Raw genomic sequence first — 18,406 nt, 5'->3', positions numbered from 1 at the left:
TGGGTGCTATATTCTTTGAATGCAAGCTCCTGGAGTGCAAGAACTTTGTATTGTTCGCATCTGTGTTCCTAGCACCTAAAACTGTGCCTGGTACATAATAAGCAATCAATAATGTTTATTGTTTCTGAGGTAGTAGATTCCTAAATATTTGCATATGTCTTTCTTCCACTCTGAAGAACATTTATGGCTGTTGTTAGTATTTGATCTCTTACACATTTGAAAACATTTTTCTGTAACCCTGAAAAGTTGTTAATGATATCTTGGCTGATATAGAATTCTTGATTCATAGTTCTTTTCTCTCTTAAATTTCTAGACTTTATTCCATCATCTTCTACCTTCCACAATTGCAGATGAGAAGTCTGATGCTAGGCTGATTCTTTCACCTTTGTAACTTGTTCCTTCTGTCTGGCTATTTGTAATAATTTGACCAGGTAATAGGGATTTGTTTTCCATCAGTTGTGCATAGAAGTCATGAGCTCTTCAAACTTCAGGCTGAAATCTCTTTATAATCATGGAAAATTCCTTCTCTTATTTATGTAATTATTGCCTCTTTTCCATCTGGTCCTTTTTCCTGATTCTGGACTGCTTATTATTGGCATATTAGGTCCCTTGGCTCTGAGCTGTAGTCTCTTACTCATTCCTCATGATTTCAATCTTTTTTGCTGTGTGTGCAAAATTTTTCTTTTGCCTGTTCTTTCAGTCCAATAATTTGTTTCCCAACCATTTTTTTTGTTAGCTTTAATCTCTTAAATTTGAAGAGCATTTTTAAAATGCCAAGCATTAACTTTCTGTTCAATTTATGTTCCTCTTATTTTTTTGCATGGGCAGGCACCGGGAATCAAACCCGGGTCTCTGGCATGGCAGGCAAGAACTCTGCCTGCTGAGCCACCGTGGCCCGCCCACCTCTTATTATTTTTAAAATAAAGTAGTCCTCTGTCTCCTCCAGCAGTCTTGTTTCATTAGGGGCCACCTGTTTTAGTAGATCAACTTGTTCTGCCTCTCTGGTTGCTGGATCCCCTTAAGTACTAGATTATTTCCATTTTCTACTTTAACCTAGCAAAATAGCTGGGTTTAGCCTTCCCATAGTTGGAGGCACAACAGTTTCTACTACTGCATCAAGAGTGAGAGAAGAAGTCTCTATGTACCTTGGTACTCCTAAATGCAAGTATTATTGCTCTTTCAGCTTCAAGGATATGGAAAAAGGTCCCCTACACTTCTTCCAGTAAGATCCAGCCCTCCGTAGGATCCAGGATCACCCATGTGTCCTGAGGCAGAGTGCCCCCTTAATCAACGGGGAGTACACAGATCCCTTCAGGCCTACTTTCTCCTTGTTCTCACCCCAGTGCTCTCTCCTACTACTCCTTCAGTTCCCTTAGGCCTAGCCATCCCAATAGAGACTATAGTCTCTAACAACTAAAGCGTCTCCAGTTTACTCATCACAGCCAGTTGAAAGCTGGGAGAAGGAAGAATATCAAAGATGCATAGTCCTTCCTCTTTAAGTTTTGATGAGAAATGTTCTCTATTTTTGCATTTGGCTTATACCATCCAAACCCAGAGTAAATAAGCTTATATGAATTAATATATAAGAAAATATGAAACCATGGAATTTAAAAATTAGTAAGAGCATGGAGTTCTTAATGAAATGCATCTCTTAATTCTTATGATGTTTACAGTTTTTGTGAAGTTTTACATGCAAAGTCTTATTTGAGTTACAAAATAGCCATGTATGTGGTAAGCATGGAAGTTATCTCCATTTTACAGATGAGGAAGCTATAGTTTATAACGGTTAAATAACTTGCCCAAGGACACATGGGTAATAAGTGAAGCTGGACTAAAGAATAGATCTTCTTACTTTGGCCCAGGACACCACACCACTGCCCCCCCACCCCAATTTCCTTCAGAACGCTACATTGCATAAAAATTTCTAGGATCCCTAAGTTCTATGTAGCTGCCTGTATTATAGTCATTCAACTCTTTCTATTTAATTGATATGAAAAACCAAAAATGTATATATATATACATTCTAAGATGTTGAGTAGAAAGTAATAAGAATTCAAGCTAACAAAAGAATTAAAAAGTAATTTGAGAAAGACTATTCTAGCTAGAATATGTATATTATTTCTTGAAGGTAACTTTTTTGAAGGAAAACGTACATTTGAATATATGAGTACTTTTTCTCTTTGTATGATATTTTTTAAACATTTGTATTTATTTATCTTACTGTGCAATAGAAATGCATTAAGCCATTTCCCTATCATGCATGACATTGAGAAAAGGTAACCATGTTACATATGGTTGTTTTGTCTTAGAGTTTTATACTGTAAGAGTAAAGGAATTAATCACTATTATAAAGACCAGAACTTTGTCCAGATCCCAGATCTTTTTTTGCTAGCATTGTGCTTAAGTCTTATCTTGTACTCATGAGTGATATTCAAAATGTTTAACAACTAGTATGGCACAGTGAGTGATCAGTCAGAATCCAGGCTGGATATAGACACCTGGTGTGATTGTATCAGTGCATGCTAGTGTTATATCAGCCCTGTCTATGATTACATGGCACCTTATACTTTCCTGGGTTTGTTTTCTGTTTGTTTGTTTTTAATTTTTCATTAAAACAGTTGTAAGTTTCTAGAATCATCATGCAGGAAGTAAAAGTTCTCATATACTGTACACTGTTACAATTGATTAACAATATTATTATAATTATGCTATTAATTTTAGCATACTGTTTACATTGTGTTGTACAATTCTGTGGCTTTGTGTATGTGTGTGTTAACTTGTATACAACCTTAACTTTCCCTTTTTTCCCCTTTTTGATTATACAATTCAGTAGTGTTCATTACGTACAAGAAGTTGTGCCTCCCTCCCCATCATCCATTGCCAAAACTTTTCTATCACCAAAAACAGGAACTCCATACCAATGAAATATTAACTCCCCATTCCCCTCTCCCTCTTAGCTCCCCCTCCCCTATTTTAGTTTCTGAGTTCATGAATATGTTTATTTTGCTTATTTCATGTGTATGATCTTACAGTATTTGTCCCTTTCCATCTGGCTTATTTCACTCAACATGATGTCTTCAAGATTCCCTGGGTTCCTTTATATCCATTCTTTCGTTTGATCTGGGGAGGTATATATTGTCCTTTTTTATAGTCCAAAAGGTATATATTCCCTTTTTGCAAATTAAAGGAATCACAGCTCAGAGAAGTTAAACATAGGATCCTTAGAATGAAAGACTTCTAGCTCTTAGATCAGAGTTCTTCCTGAGGTAGAAGTTTCCCTTTTTTCTTCAGGGGAAAGGAAGGGATGATGTTACGGGAGAAAGGCGTTAAATTCTTTTGCCCATGCGCTCAAATGAACAATTCCTGAGACACCGAGGTTTCAAAGAGAGATACAGTTTATTACTAGGCAAGTAGCAGGAGATTAGGTGACCTATTGGTCCTAGAATCTCTTTCTGAACTGCAGTAGTTCTTACAGTTTTATAGCATTAAAAGATGGGCAGGTTTTAGGATAACGAGCCCAGTGGCCCCAGATGATGCAATTAGAGGTGATTTGATTATTGAGCATGCACAAATTGATTACATGCTTAGTTACAAAACCTATGTAAGAAAATGGTGGCCTTAATATGATGATGGATGTGATTTTTAGTATTATAATGAGGTATAGGTCACTTACAGGTTAAAGTCTAAGCTACTGAGCATGTCAGGCGGGCCCATTTGGTTAGATCCTGTCTCAATTATCAAGATAACTTTGGACTTGGGGTGGGTTAGTTCTGGGCTGACCCAGGACCCTTCATTAATAAACATTAGAGGCTGTCTTTAAGGATTACAAGACTCTAAAGTTGAAAAATTGGATAAATGGGTACAAATGAAGGTTAGTCACAAGGTTTATACAATCACAGGGGCACATGATAAAGGCTATGCAATCATTATTAGAGCTCAAGGCAGCTGGATTACAATTCAAAGATTTCACATATTTCCCTCTGTCTACTCTAACATACCAGAAAGTAAAAAGGAATATCTATATAATAATTCAGTATTCATAATCACCCCTTAAATCCTAACTTCTCGGTTATGAGAGATGCTATTTTTTGACAGGACTAAAATTAGCACCTTCCAGAGAGAATAGGTGGTGGGTAGAATGAGCATCCTCTACCCCCACCCCCACTAGAATCTTCCTGTCTTAAGCTAAGGGAATGAACAGCTTTTCCCCCCGGATGGAAACACTGACTCAGCCTCTCCTGTACATATTCCCAGGGACATTAAGAACAAAACCTTACTTGAAAAGTATATTCTTTTAATTGCTTGTTTTCCCCCCTCTCCTTCCACAGAATGGTCTCCCTTCAGGGGACAATCCATATGTTTTTAATGGTGATTTTGTAGATCGAGGAAAAAATTCCATAGAAATCCTAATGATCCTGTTTGTGAGTCTTCTTGTCTACCCCCATGATGTGCACTTGAACAGAGGGAACCATGAAGATTTTCTGATGAATTTGAGGTAACCTAGGCCTTTAGATTTCCTCTTTTGTTTCCAGCTCTGGAAAATGCTGCTATATTTGGTTCCTATCTGAGAGTTTGTGGTGAGGGTGGAGAAATGGGGATGAGAAGAATTTTAAGGAAAACCTCAATTCTTACCTCTATTTAACACCCCCAATCTTCTACTGAGTATAAATTGCTCTGAAGCCCCCTTCCTGGCTTTTCTTCTAACTCTATTCTTTTTATACTGTTCCTAATCTTTTGTGTGCCTCAGATTTTGTCTCAGAAGCTAGTACTGTGGTATTCACTGATGTGTATATTTTTTTATGACATGGTAATTGCTTCTAGCATAGTTGTTCATAAACATATTTGAGAACAGCTGTAACATAGCATTTCATCTATCTGCCTCACCAGAAATTTGAGGATTAAAGATTTGTTAGTTTAAGAAATTTTGCTGAAAGGCACAGTAGGTGACAAATTTTCCTTTTTTCTTTCTTTTCTTATTTTATGAAAAACAGAAATCAGTTTGTACAAGGGCAGTAAAAGGCATGGCATGCTTCTTGCTTTTGGTCCTGGGTTTTTGGGTGCCTTGGTCCAAGCTCAGCAACTGATTATTTTTGTATTTTGTGCAGTTTTGGTACCTGGCATGAATATAGAGTTTCAATTCCAATTCTCAGGTATGGAAGAAAATGCTAAGGACTATTATCAGAAGTTCATTCTATATAACAGTGCTTAACACTTTTATTTGGGCATGACATTTATTCTGTCATTTATCCAGTTAGCTAATATATTTATCTAGTTCCTACAATGGTTAATGAAAGAGACATGGCCCCTGCCTCATAGAGTTTACATTTAGCAGGGCAGACACATGTTGAGCAGGTTTTTCAACTGTGATGAGTTTGTAAAGGGGGACTCCATCTTGTCTAAGGAGTGATAGAAAGTTCCCCTATAGCAGAAAGGTGTTAGCTTGAGACCTGAAGGATGAATTATGCAATCAAGGGAGAGCTGGGGTGGGAGAAAAGAGGGATAGCAGGAATGGGATAGAGTGTTCCATAATGGGAAGGCAACCTTATACAGAGTCCCAGACTTGAAAGAAATTTAGGAGGACAGAGAATAGAATGAGGGGTAGGATGGTGCATAGTAGGATTAGAGAGATTTGAAGTGGTTGGATCATGCAAAGGAATTTGATTTTCTTTTAATGGTGACACAAATCATTGAAGAGTATCATAAAATGTGTGTTTTACCAAACTGCAGCAGTTTAAGATGCAGGAAGTGAATTGGAGAGGGGCAAGAGTGGATACAGGGTGGAGGGAGCAATTAGAAAATGGTTGAAGAGATAGATGATGGATTCTCATTTAGATCAGGGCATTGGAGATGCACAGAAGTAGACTGATTGAAGAGGAGTTTGTGCAGTGATGATTTAGGGCCTGGTAACATGATATGGGGGATTTGGAGGAGGAGGGAATCAAGATGACCGTCAAGTTTCTGGCTTGAGTTGGGGTATAGCAGCATCATTCACTGATATTTAGAACATGGAAAGATGAGTAGGTTGGGATGAGGGAAGATGATGAGATGAGTTTGGGGTAATCTCATTTGAGGTGCTGTTGTGTGGGCAGTCTGTGTCCAGAGCTCAGAAGCGAAGTGTGGTGTGGAACATCGTCCTATGGTATTGGCATATAGCTAGTAACCAAAGACTACGGCAAGGATGAGAATGCTAAGAGGGTGAAGGGAGAAGAGGCTAGAACCTGAAGAAACTCCAATATTTGAGGTGAGATAGAGGAGGCAAACTTGCAAAGGAGATTCAGCATAGCAAGAAAGGAAGAGGGAAAAAACCTAGATATTTATCATATAATCCAAGAGAAGAAAATCATTCAAGGACAGTGTAGTCAATTGCATTTCATGCTTCAGGAGGGCAAGAAAGATGAGAACTGCAAGGTGTCCGTTGGATTTAACAAATTGGAGACCTTTGGTGAGTGCAGGACTGAACACCAAAAACATGTTACATGGCAGAAGTCTGATGTGACATGATTTGCATGGAAACCTGGAGTAAGTGCTGTGTTCCAGCTTCACTGTGTTGAATATTAAGGGTACATACTATTGTCCTAAGTCAAGTTAAAGTAATTGAAAAAAATTCCATCATTAAAATCTCCCATAGCTACTGCTATTCAAGTATTGAAATTCCTGACACTTTCTATTAAAACCCTGAATACCATTACATGAACTGTATCAGAGAGTATAAAGAGCCAACTTGCTATCTCCTAGATTTTCTTCATCTTTGTTCAGTTTTTTCAATCATTCAATCATAGTAATATATAGGATGTCTGAGAAATTCTATCTAAACAATAGGCTGTCTCATACATGGCTCCCCCCAGCTGCCACAACACACTTCCCTGAATACTTGCAGCATGTATACAACTTGTGCCCACATATTTCTTAAATTGTTTCATAAAAATTTATCTTCTTTACCCAACTATACCATAAGCTCTCTGAGGGCAAGATGCTGGCATTAATTGCTTTTGTTCTTTCCCATCATGCCTAGCACAGACTTGGGTAAAAATAGTTCCAACTAGTCTAGTTTCTTGAGTTCTTGATACTTGTGCTGGTGAGATGTCAAGGACTCCCCTTTTTACAGATCTCAGTATCTAATTAAATCATTTAAATCCATAATTTTTTTCAGGTATGGCTTCACAAAAGAAGTTATGAATAAATACAAGGTAAGACATATACTTTTTTGCATCCTTTTTGTTATTTAAACATAGACGTAAAACAATGTCAATAAAGACAAGATTGATGCCTCAGAAAGGGTGATAGAGGAGCTAGTAAGAATCCATGCAATGAAATAGAAACACAGCAGGAAGCGCTGGCCAGGATCAAGTCTCATATTTTCTTTCTGGACTAAACCAAGCTTTTTCCTTTTGACTTTTGTGTAAGTTTCAGCATAGGCACAAAAGTACCATCCCGGAACTGCCACCATCCAGAAACACTACTAAAGTCAAAGGCAGGACAAGGAATGCTAGGATGAGAGATTGGTTGGCTAGATATCTGGGACCCCTTGGCTTCCCATCATGTCCCCTCTTGGTGCTATTATTTCCTTATGTTTGAAAAGCAATTGAGCAATTTAAAGAAAAAAAAAATAATTCATCTGCTATGACTGAGTGATTCATCTACCCATCCACTAATGAATCTATTTCCAATCTCTCAGCTTATGTGGTTTCTGGAAATTTGGAGATATCCTCAAGCCCTAAATTACTTCAGTACATGGTATGCATTATCTCACAGGAAGAGTGAATTCATAACAAGAGGGTGTTTGTTTAGATGCCAGAATCATCTTGGCAGAATCAAGGGGCTAGAGCAAGTTATCATAGAGACAGAGGTGGTAAACAATGATGAATGTACTCTTTTCCACTGAGAAACTATGTCCTGTTTGCTAAGGAAATAGAATAATTAGAAGACTAAAGTCCATATATCACGGGGGTTAAGAGCCTTCTACTCCTTTCTGGAATAGAAGAGAACTAAATTCAAGTCCTGGCTACATATTTATATCACATGACCTCACACAAGTTTTTTCACCTTATTAAACCTCATTAAAATGGGGATGGTCATTTTGGGCGGGCCACGGTGGCTCAGCAGGCAAGAATGGTCAAAAACATTTTTAAAGGTTGTGAAAATTAACCCTAAACACTGCCTCGTGTGTAGTATGCTCCAAATAAATGGTAGCTGGTGTTATTATTATTATTTGAATGAGAATGGAAGTGTGAATGAATATGAATAAATGCATATGAATGAAAGTAATTGTACACATGGATGTGAATACCACCACTAAAGAGGAGTGCGAAAGAATGCATATGGCAGGTCCTAAAAAGACAATTGAAGCCAGATTATGTTCATGGTCTTCCATCATCAGGAATAGCCTCATTGCTACTACACCAGTATGAGAGGTCCAAAAAAGAGAGCCCCTATCCATTAGAGATCTTTTGACTTAGGGACCCAAAGTTGTATTATAACCTTGTGATTCATAAGTATGTAATGAGCATTGTCTAGATGTTTCTACTCCTTTAGAAAGTTGGTATCTAAATTTGTCTTTTTCAGCCAATGAACCAAGTAAACTAGTGTGAGGACACAGAAGAAGTAAAAGGAAGTAGGGCTGTCTCCTTCAAAACCATGACTCTGTGGTCATGGGAAAAGCTGTTAGAACCCACAAGCCAGTAGAGAAGGCCAGCAGACATCATGGTGTGCCTTCCCATGTGACAAAGAAACACAGATGAAGTTAGCTGCCTTTCCTCTGAAAAACTGTAAATTTATAACTATATAATCCTCTTATTAAAAGCCAGTCCATCTCTGGTGTGTTGCCTTCTGGCAGCCTTAGCAAACTAAAACACCACATCTTTAGACTTCATTCATCAAGCCCTTTGTTTAAACTATTAACCTTAGCAAGAAAAGCATAGTGTGTAGTTGATTATTAATCTTTATGATAGGAAGGGTTCCTTTTTGGTTGCTGGTTCAGCATTATTCTATGGAAACCGAGGGGGAAAACCACTGTCACTCCCTGGTGGCCTCAGATCCTAACTCAGAGAGGAGTTCATTAGTGATTGTAAAAGAACCAGTCCCAGGATTCTTAGAGGAAGGTGTGTGATTATTCTAAGGCAAGGTTGCCAGGCAGCATAGGATGGTAGGGAAAATATGAGATACCTAGAGTTATGCTGACATATGTTGATAGTCCTGATTCTCTACTAATATCAGTGGGACCTTGGTAAAGTCAGTTAACATGTCCTCAGTTTCTTCATCTGTATGATGGAAATAATCATTTCTGCCTTATTGGATTATTACAAGAATCAAGTAAAATAATGCTTGTGAACATACATGTTTATATATACATGTATATATAAATTGAAATGTTCTTCAGGGATATGTTACTATTCTAATTTCTATTTGATCGGCATAAGAATACACAAATATTTAACGATAAGAACTAGGCCAAGGGAGAAGGGGCTGCTATCTACTTCATACATATGGCCTTCCCATTGGTCTTCCTAGGGCAGTTGAGGGGCTCTCATTGGAAGGAGGCAACAGCTCTGGTAATTCCTAAGAACCTTGTTACAGATGGGTCATGTTCATCTTCCTCTTCCTCCTTTTCTCACTTCCTAGTCCCTTGCCTCTAATCCTTTTGATGGCCTGCAATTTTGCTTTCTTACTATTGTTGCATCAAATGTCACTTAAAAAAAAAACTTACAATGGTTTTCTATGATTTACTGAATAAGGTTTAAATTGTTTATTGGACTAGGGCATTAGGCCAGGATTGAGGGCATTATTTCAGGATAAAGTTTAAATCACATAGTCTGATGTATAAGGCTCTAAATGATTGGCCTACAAACTACCTTCACAGTTTTACCTTCCTCTCTTGTCTCTCCAACATCAGATAATGTTTTAGTTTGTTAAGTGCTGCTGGAATGCAATATACCAGAAATGGAATGGATTTTAAAAAGGGAATTTATTGTTACAAGTTCACAGTTCTAAGGCCATAAAAATGTCAAAACTAAGGCATCCAGGAAAAGATAACTTGACTCAAGAAAGGCCGATATCTGTCACATAAGAAGGCATGTGACTGGCATCTGCTGGTCCTTGTTCCTTATTCTGTTGCTTCCAGCTACTAATGCCAATGGTTTCTGATCTAAGCATCTGTGGGCCTTCACTTAGCTCCTCCAGGACACAACTCTGGGTTCTGGCTTGCTTAGCCTCTCATGGGAAGGCACATGGCAATGTCTGCTGGGCTCTGCATCTCCACATATCCATGTCTGGGTATGTGCTCTCTCTGTCGGTACTCCAGACATCTCCAAATGTCTGCGTCTGAGCTGGCTCTGAAACAACTCCAAATGTTTCCCCTTTTAAAGGACTCCAGTAAACTAATCAAGACCCACCTTGAATGGGTGGAGTTACATCTCCATCTAATCAAAAGGCCACGCCCACAATTTGGTGTGCCACATCTTCATGGAAGTAATCTAATCAAAAGGTCACATCTACGATTTAGTGGGTCAATCTCCATGGAAACAGTCTAACCAAAGGTTTCCTACAATATTGAATTAGGGTTAAAGGACATGGCTTTTCTGGAGTACACACTTTCAAACCAGCATAATTTAGCTCTAGCATAAGTGGCCTTCTCACTGTTACCTGAATTTGCTTTGTACTTTCCAGACTTAATTCCTCTGCTAATGCTATATTCTCTACTCAAAACACCCTTTCTCACTTCTACTAATCATAAGTCCTGTTCATTCTTCGAAGTCCAATTTAGAGGCCACCTTCTCCATGATGTTTTCCTTGAAACTCTTGGTAGGGCTTGATCTTCTCATCCTCTGCATTCCCAAAGCCCTAGATTCAGATTTAGATTCACATTCAGGTTATAGCACTTATTTAGCTGTTTTTATACATATCTTATCTCCCCGTCTCTGTTATGTGTTTCTTGAGGGCACAGACTATGTCTTTTTACTCAACGTCAGTAAATGTTTGTCAGATCTAATTGTTGTCCCTGAAGTGACAGATAGCAAGAAACAACCAAGATCAGAGCTGTGATTGGCCCAGAATGTACACTTCTACTGGTATTCTTTTCTGTTTTAAAGGATTAATGTTTGGCCCAGATTTGACAAGACAAGTAGTCTAGCTCTAGGCCTCATCAACCTCCTATCAAGGATTTTTCTAAAACAGATTGAGTGACCTACTATTGCCCTGAAACACATACTGAGTAGCTGAGCATTTGACTGAAACATACTCCTCTTTAAAAGGTTCTAATTGGATAGAGACTCCATGTCACCTTCCTTTGGGTGGCCTGAAAACTGTTGCTTTTTGTCTATGCATTGCAACTAATTAATAAAGTTGAACCTATCAGAAAAACAAAACATGCTCAAGCTCTTTCCTTACAGCTGTATGGGCGAAAAATCTTGCGACTACTGGAAGAAGTCTATACCTGGCTCCCGATTGGGACGATAGTTGACAACGAAATTCTGGTCGTACATGGTGGGATATCAGAGTCCACAGACTTGAATTTACTCCATCGTCTAGAGAGAAACAAAGTAAGAAGTAATGTATGCATAAATCTTGTCTCAGAAATTTATAAGATGATGTGTACTTCTTTTTGTTTATTATTTTGTAATGATCTTCGTTTTGTGGTAGTTGTAATTCTGAAAAGATTAGTGCAATTTTTAAGAAAAATCTATGATTGCATGATAAAGAACTAAATGGGTAACCTATATATTTTAAATCCCTGGTGGAAGTGGAAAAATGAAGATACTTTGGCATTTCATATAATTTTTTAAGTGAAAAATCCCCGATTTTTAAGGCAAAATCTCAATTTATTTTTGGGGCAGGCCACGGTGGCTCAGCAGGCAAGAATGCTTGCCTGCCATGCCAGAGGACCCGGGTTCGATTCCCAGTGCCTGCCCATGTAAAAAAAAATAAATAAATAAAAAATCTCATTTTATTTTTGAATTGATATAATTTACCTTATTATATGCTTATAAAACTACCCAATGGCTCAGGGTAGTTTTTCTGAAATATTTTAAACCCAAATAATCATATTAAATACAACAGAAGCAGAATAGGAACACGTATAGAACTTCGGTGGGAAGTGGCCATGTTGGTAAGATCCCACACTTAGTGAAGGGCTTCCTTGGGTGGGCCTTACAGAGTAAGGGGTGTGATCTTCCTCTACCAGTGCTGAGCAGAAGCCCCCAGACTGGGGGTGGGGAGTGCCTGTGCCCTACAAAGACACCCCGTGACCATGAGGGCCAATAGCAGCTGTGGAGCCAGAGGATCAGCTATGGTTCTAGTGAGAAACCTGAACTCTGACACCTCCAGACTGAAGCTTCCAACCAATCTAGACAGCTGGGTCTAAAACTGCAATTTTACTTCATATAGACAAAAATGTGTCACTTATTGCACCTTAAGTTTTGAGAGCCTTTATACCTTTATACACATATGAATGATATGTGTATAGCTTAGCTGTCACTAAGATCTACTCATCCTTTTCATTTCATCTTAAATGTACCCCTCCCCTGGGAAACCTTCCACAACCTTCAGCTTAGGTCAGGTTCTCTTTTGTATGCTCTCAAGCCCCTTGTGTGTATCCTTCCTAACTATTACCAATGTTAAATAAGGAATTGTGGTACTGTTTGTTTACTATCTTCCCCTGCTTCTCCAATTTCCTGCTATAGCTCCAGCACCTAAGACATAGTAAATACTTAATCAATGTTGTTGAGTGTCTCTGAAGAGATTTAAGACCAAAGTCAGGCAAACCTGGGTAGAAACGTTTTTACAATGCCAGTCCTGATTGTGTGGTGATTTTACACGCCCCCGTCTCCCGAGTCCAGTGATAACCAGAGTATATCTGGTAGGATTCCAGCTAAGAGCAAGGGAATATGATGTTTTTGTCAGTCAAATGTTGGAGAGCACATGGCAAGGATGCTACATTCTACCACATGCCCTATGACAACAGCACTCATCAGCCATGGCAGCTGCTGCCATTGAAAGTTACTTTCTTGCTTGATTTACTTTCCCAAGTTTAGCCTGAGCAACCAGCCTATCTAGGGCTTTTTGAGATGGTAATTTCACTGGAATGCCCAGTACTTTCTCTGTGGAGACCCTAAGTAAAGAGTGCCCTTAATGCTGTAAAGACCACAGGCTCTGAAATCAGACAAATGTAGCTAGGTTTCCACCCTGCTTATGCCACTTCCTGGCTGGGTGACTTTGAGCAAGATACTAAAGTTTTCTAAGCTGCATTTCCCACACCTATAAATTGGAGATTAAAGTACCTACCATATTGGGTTGCTGGGAGAATATAATTACCTACATAAATAAAATGGCATAGAGTAGACATTAAACATATACCTCCCTTCTCCAACTTTCTCTTCCTCTTTCCTGGTACTTGGGTCTGAGGTTTGAATTTTAGTCACCAAGACAGACCTTGGGGAACTTGGAGGCCAGGAAGTTTTCCAGGGTACTTCAAATTTTACCCCCTTCAGGGATCAATGTTCCACCTACTCATAAGACTATTTTTGAAGATAGAAATTTTGACTGGTATATATCTTTTAGCTCCTGTCCCTCCTTGAGTGAGGTTGAACTTGCAGCATATAGTATTGAATTGAACCATAATGAAAGCAGATTCAAGCCTTTGGGACTCTATCAGATGAGATGCAAAAGTAGATTTCCAAATCCAATTTTATCGCCCCCCACTTTCCTATCCCATAGGACCCTCCAACTGTAAGGGTGAACATATATCCTGGTTTATACCTGTTGTCATGGTACACTTGTCCAGAGGGGAGGAGGAGGGTTGGGGGAACCTGATGATAACCTTCATTTAGGTTCATTAAAGGCATTTTGTAAGGTGGGGCAGGTTGAGGGCCAGTGCAGCGAGGCAGAGAAGGATGATTCTATAAGACTAAGGCTCTAGCTTAGTATTCTTCAAACTCCCTCACAGGGGGGTGTGGGAAGGGGTGGGTAGTAGGACTCCAAAAGAAAATGGTGGTATGGTGCCTTTAGGGGGAGCTGGGGCATAGTATCCCTATCTCAAGTGGCCTTGAAAACTATAGAGCCACACATACTTAAAAGATCATGTGGCCTTTCCCAGTGAGATTACCAGAAGTGAGCTGTGTGGACCAAAGTCCAAAGGGTCTTACGAGTATGTTCTGCTCTGCCTGTGAACTGGGGACATTTTCTGTGGGGAGAAGTGGAGTTAGGCTGTAAACTTGCTAATAATATCTGATATTGAATGTCTAACTTCAAATGAGACAAGACTTCAGAGTAGGATTTAATTTTATTTTTGAAAACTAAAAGTAAGATTTCATAAAACCCTGATATTTGGAAGAAACTAAGTGCCTACCACAGAGAATTGTCCATTACTGAACCATGGCCACCAATGTGACAGACGCACTATTTACAAATTCATTTTTGCCTAAAGGTATGGTGCTATGAAGAAATGAGTATAAAATTACAGTGTCAGATTGTATAACGGAATGCAGAAGGGATTATAGTAATTGACTTGCTACCAGAAGGACATTTTGCTTTCCAGAGGAATACAACAGCTTTTTTTCTAGTATCAGAGAACACAACCAATTGCTGGCAGGGTCAGATTGAGAACCACATTGCATTTCGGTTGCACGGCTTCAAGTTTTCAACCTTTATTCACTTTGAGAACTTTCTTAGACACAGGTATACTTTCATTTTTCCAGGAAAACACAACAAAATGAAAAGCAGCCACCCTTTTAAAGCCTATTGGTTCTCTTAGTCCCCTGTATAAATAAAGATTCAGAGGGAGACTAATTTTGCCTGCCCAGAACATCTTCTGTTCCCTGTGTTGATGCCTCAAAATGTGTTTAGCGCCTATTGCTGTTGTTTCTGGTTTCTCCTAGAAACTCAAATGGGAAACTTTTCCTGCCAAGTAATATACAAACAGAATTTAACAGGCTCGCTTTACAGAGAGCAGCAGATCAATGAGATAAAGGTGGGTGTGATGAAAAGGTGGCCATGTGTCTTTCATTAGGTTGAGGCACGACAGTATAGACAGAATACCAACTGGTCCTGACGTTTCTGCATGCAACACACTAAGTAAGGGTTTGGCTGATGCATGGTTTTGTTTTGTAGATGAAATCTGTGCTGATGCCACCAGGGCCATTAAATGGAGATCCTGTCTCTGATGTCAGGAAGACTAAAGCAGGTGCAAGCTCAATGCCTGGAAAATCGAATACATCCCTTTCTGAGCAGTTATCAAAACATGAATGGGAACAGGTGGGTAATCAAAACTCTTCAGAAACCCAGTATTCACCAAAGTGGCAATACAGACATAGCTAAAATGTGTCTCTTATAATATATAGATTAAAGTGACTTTACCTTTATAAGCATATCATGCCATTTCTATCTGAATTTATCACTATATTTGTTAACAGTGTTATTGAGATATAATTTGCATACCATATATTCACCCATTTAAAGAGTACTGTTCAATGGTTCTTGGTATATTCCCAGAGTTTTATAACCACCACCACAATCTAATTTTAGAACATTTCAATAACACCCCTCCCCCCCAAAAAAACTCATACTCATCAGTAGTCACTTCCCATTTCCTCCATTCCTCCCTTCCCCCCCGTAGCCTTAGATAACACAAATGTACTTTTTATTTCTTTAGATTTGCCCATTCTGTACATGTTCTATAAATGGACTCATAGACTATGTGGTCTTTTGTGTCTGGCTTCTTTTACTCAGCACAATGTTTTTGAGATTTATCCATGTTGTAGCATGTGTCAATACTTCATTCCTTCTTATTGCTGAATAATATTCAATTGTATGGATATACTACATATTTTGTATATCTTTTTGTCAGTTGTTGGACATTTGGGTTGTTTCCACCTTTTGGCTATTATGAATAATGCTGCTGTGATTAGTCACATACAAGTTTTTGTGTGAACATATATTTTCATTTCTCTTGGGTATATACCAAGGAGTGGAATTTCTGGGCCATAAGGTAACTCTAAGTTTAACATTTTGAAGAACTTCCAAACTGTTTTCCCAGGTGGTGCACCATTTTACAATCCCACCCGCAGTGTATGAGGGTTCCAATTTCTCCACATCCTTGCTAACACTTGTTATTGTTTATCCTTTTAATTATAGCTTGTCCTAGTGAGTATGAGGTAGAATATTGTAGTTTTGATTTGTATTTCCCTAATAACTAAAGATGTTGAGCATCTTTTCCTGTGTTTATTGGCCATTTGTGTATCTTCTTTGGAAAAATGTCTAGTCAAGTCCTTTACCCATTTTTTTTTTTTTTTATTAATTAAAAAAAGAATTAACAAAACAATTAGAAATCATTCCAATCTACATGTACAATCAGTAATTCTTAATAACATCACATAGTTGCATATTCATCATTTCTTAGTACATTTGCATCGATTTAGAAAAAGAAATAAAAAGACAACAGAATAAGAATTAAAACAATAATAGAAAGAAAAAAAACAAAAAACCTATACCTCACATGCAGCTTCATTCAGTGTTTTAACATAATTGCATTACAATTGGGTAGTATTGTGCTGTCCATTTCTGAGTTTTTATATCCAGTCCCGTTGTACAGTCTGTATCCCTTCATCTCCAATTATCCCTTCTCTTTTTTTTTTTTTTTTTAATTAACGGAAAAAAAGAAATTAACCCAACATTTAGAGATCATACCATTCTACACATGCAATCATTAATTCTTAACATCATCACATAGATGCATGATCATCATTTCTTAGTACATTTGCATTGGTTTAGAAGAACTAGCAACATAACCGAAAAAGATATAGAATGTTAATATAGAGAAAAAAATAAAAGTAATAATAGTAAAATCAAAACAAAACAACACAAAACAAAACAAAAACCTATAGCTCAGATGCAGCTTCATTCAGTGTTTTAACATGATTACTTTACAATTAGGTATTATTGTGCTGTCCATTTTTGAGTTTTTGTATCTAGTCCTGTTGCACAGTCTGTATCCCTTCAGCTTCAATTACCCATTGTCTTACCCTGTTTCTAACTCCTGCTGAACTCTGTTACCAATGACATATTTCAAGTTTATTCTCGAATGTCCGTTCACATCAGTGGGACCATACAGTATTTGTCCTTTAGTTTTTGGCTGGATTCACTCAGCATAATATTCTCTAGGTCCATCCATGTTATTACATGGTTCATAAGTTTATCTTGTCTTAAAGCTGCATAATATTCCATCGTATGTATATACCACAGTTTGTTTAGCCACTCTTCTGTTGATGGAGATTTTGGCTGTTTCCATCTCTTTGCAATTGTAAATAATGCTGCTATAAACATTGGTGTGCAAATGTCCGTTTGTGTCTTTGCCCTTAAGTCCTTTGAGTAGATACCTAGCAATGGTATTGCTGGGTCGTATGGCAGTTCTATATTCAGCTTTTTGAGGAACCGCCAAACTGCCTTCCACAGTGGTTGCACCCTTTGACATTCCCACCAACAGTGGATAAGTGTGCCTCTTTCTCCGCATCCTCTCCAGCACTTGTCATTTTCTGTTTTGTTGATAACGGCCATTCTGGTGGGTGTGAGATGATATCTCATTGTGGTTTTGATTTGCATTTCTCTAATGGCCAGGGACATTGAGCATCTCTTCATGTGCCTCTTGGCCATCCGTATTTCCTCTTCTGAGAGGTGTCTGTTCAAGTCTTTTTCCCATTTTGTAATTGGGTTGGCTGTCTTTTTGTTGTTGAGATGAACAATCTCTTTATAAATTCTGGATACTAGACCTTTATCTGATATATCATTTCCAAATATTGTCTCCCATTGTGAAGGCTGTCTTTCTACTTTCTTGATGAAGTTCTTTGATGCACAAAACTGTTTAATTTTGAGGAGTTCCCATTTATTTATTTCCTTCTTCAGTGCTCTTGCTTTAGGTTTAAGGTCCATAAAACCGCCTCCAGTTGTAAGATCCATAAGATATCTCCCAACATTTTCCTCTAACTGTTTTATGGTCTTAGACCTAATGTTTAGATCTTTGATCCATTTTGAGTTAACTTTTGTATAGGGTGTGAGAGATGGGTCTTCTTTCATTCTTTTGCATATGGATATCCAGTTCTCTAGGCACCATTTATTGAAGAGACTGCTCTGTCCCAGGTGAGTTGGCTTGACTGCCTTATCAAAGATCAAATGTCCATAGATGAGAGGGTCTATATCTGAGCACTCTATTCGATTCCATTGGTCGATATATCTATCTTTATGCCAATACCATGCTGTTTTGACCACTGTGGCTTCATAATATGCCTTAAAGTCAGGTAGCGCGAGACCTCCAGCTTCGTTTTTTTTCCTCAAGATGTTTTTAGCAATTCGGGGCACCCTGCCCTTCCAGATAAATTTGCTTATTGGTTTTTCTATTTCTGAAAAATAAGTTGTTGGGATTTTG

At 38.3% G+C, this 18,406-nt stretch overlaps 1 protein-coding gene across 1 annotated transcript in view; it reads left to right on the top strand.

Moving 5' to 3' along the window:
• The window catches only part of PPEF1 (protein phosphatase with EF-hand domain 1), a 128,237-nt gene that overhangs the window by 77,028 nt on the left and 32,803 nt on the right, over positions 1 to 18,406 (top strand). The window contains exons 11-14 of the mRNA XM_077144981.1: positions 4,329 to 4,495; positions 7,151 to 7,187; positions 11,385 to 11,534; positions 15,100 to 15,243. Coding sequence (XP_077001096.1) covers positions 4,329 to 4,495; positions 7,151 to 7,187; positions 11,385 to 11,534; positions 15,100 to 15,243 — 498 coding nt within the window. The remainder of the gene's footprint in view (positions 1 to 4,328; positions 4,496 to 7,150; positions 7,188 to 11,384; positions 11,535 to 15,099; positions 15,244 to 18,406) is intronic.

Source organism: Tamandua tetradactyla, chromosome X (assembly GCF_023851605.1).
Source record: "Tamandua tetradactyla isolate mTamTet1 chromosome X, mTamTet1.pri, whole genome shotgun sequence".
Taxonomy (NCBI): Eukaryota; Metazoa; Chordata; class Mammalia; order Pilosa; family Myrmecophagidae; genus Tamandua; species Tamandua tetradactyla.
This window is presented reverse-complemented; position numbering and strand designations above follow the sequence as displayed.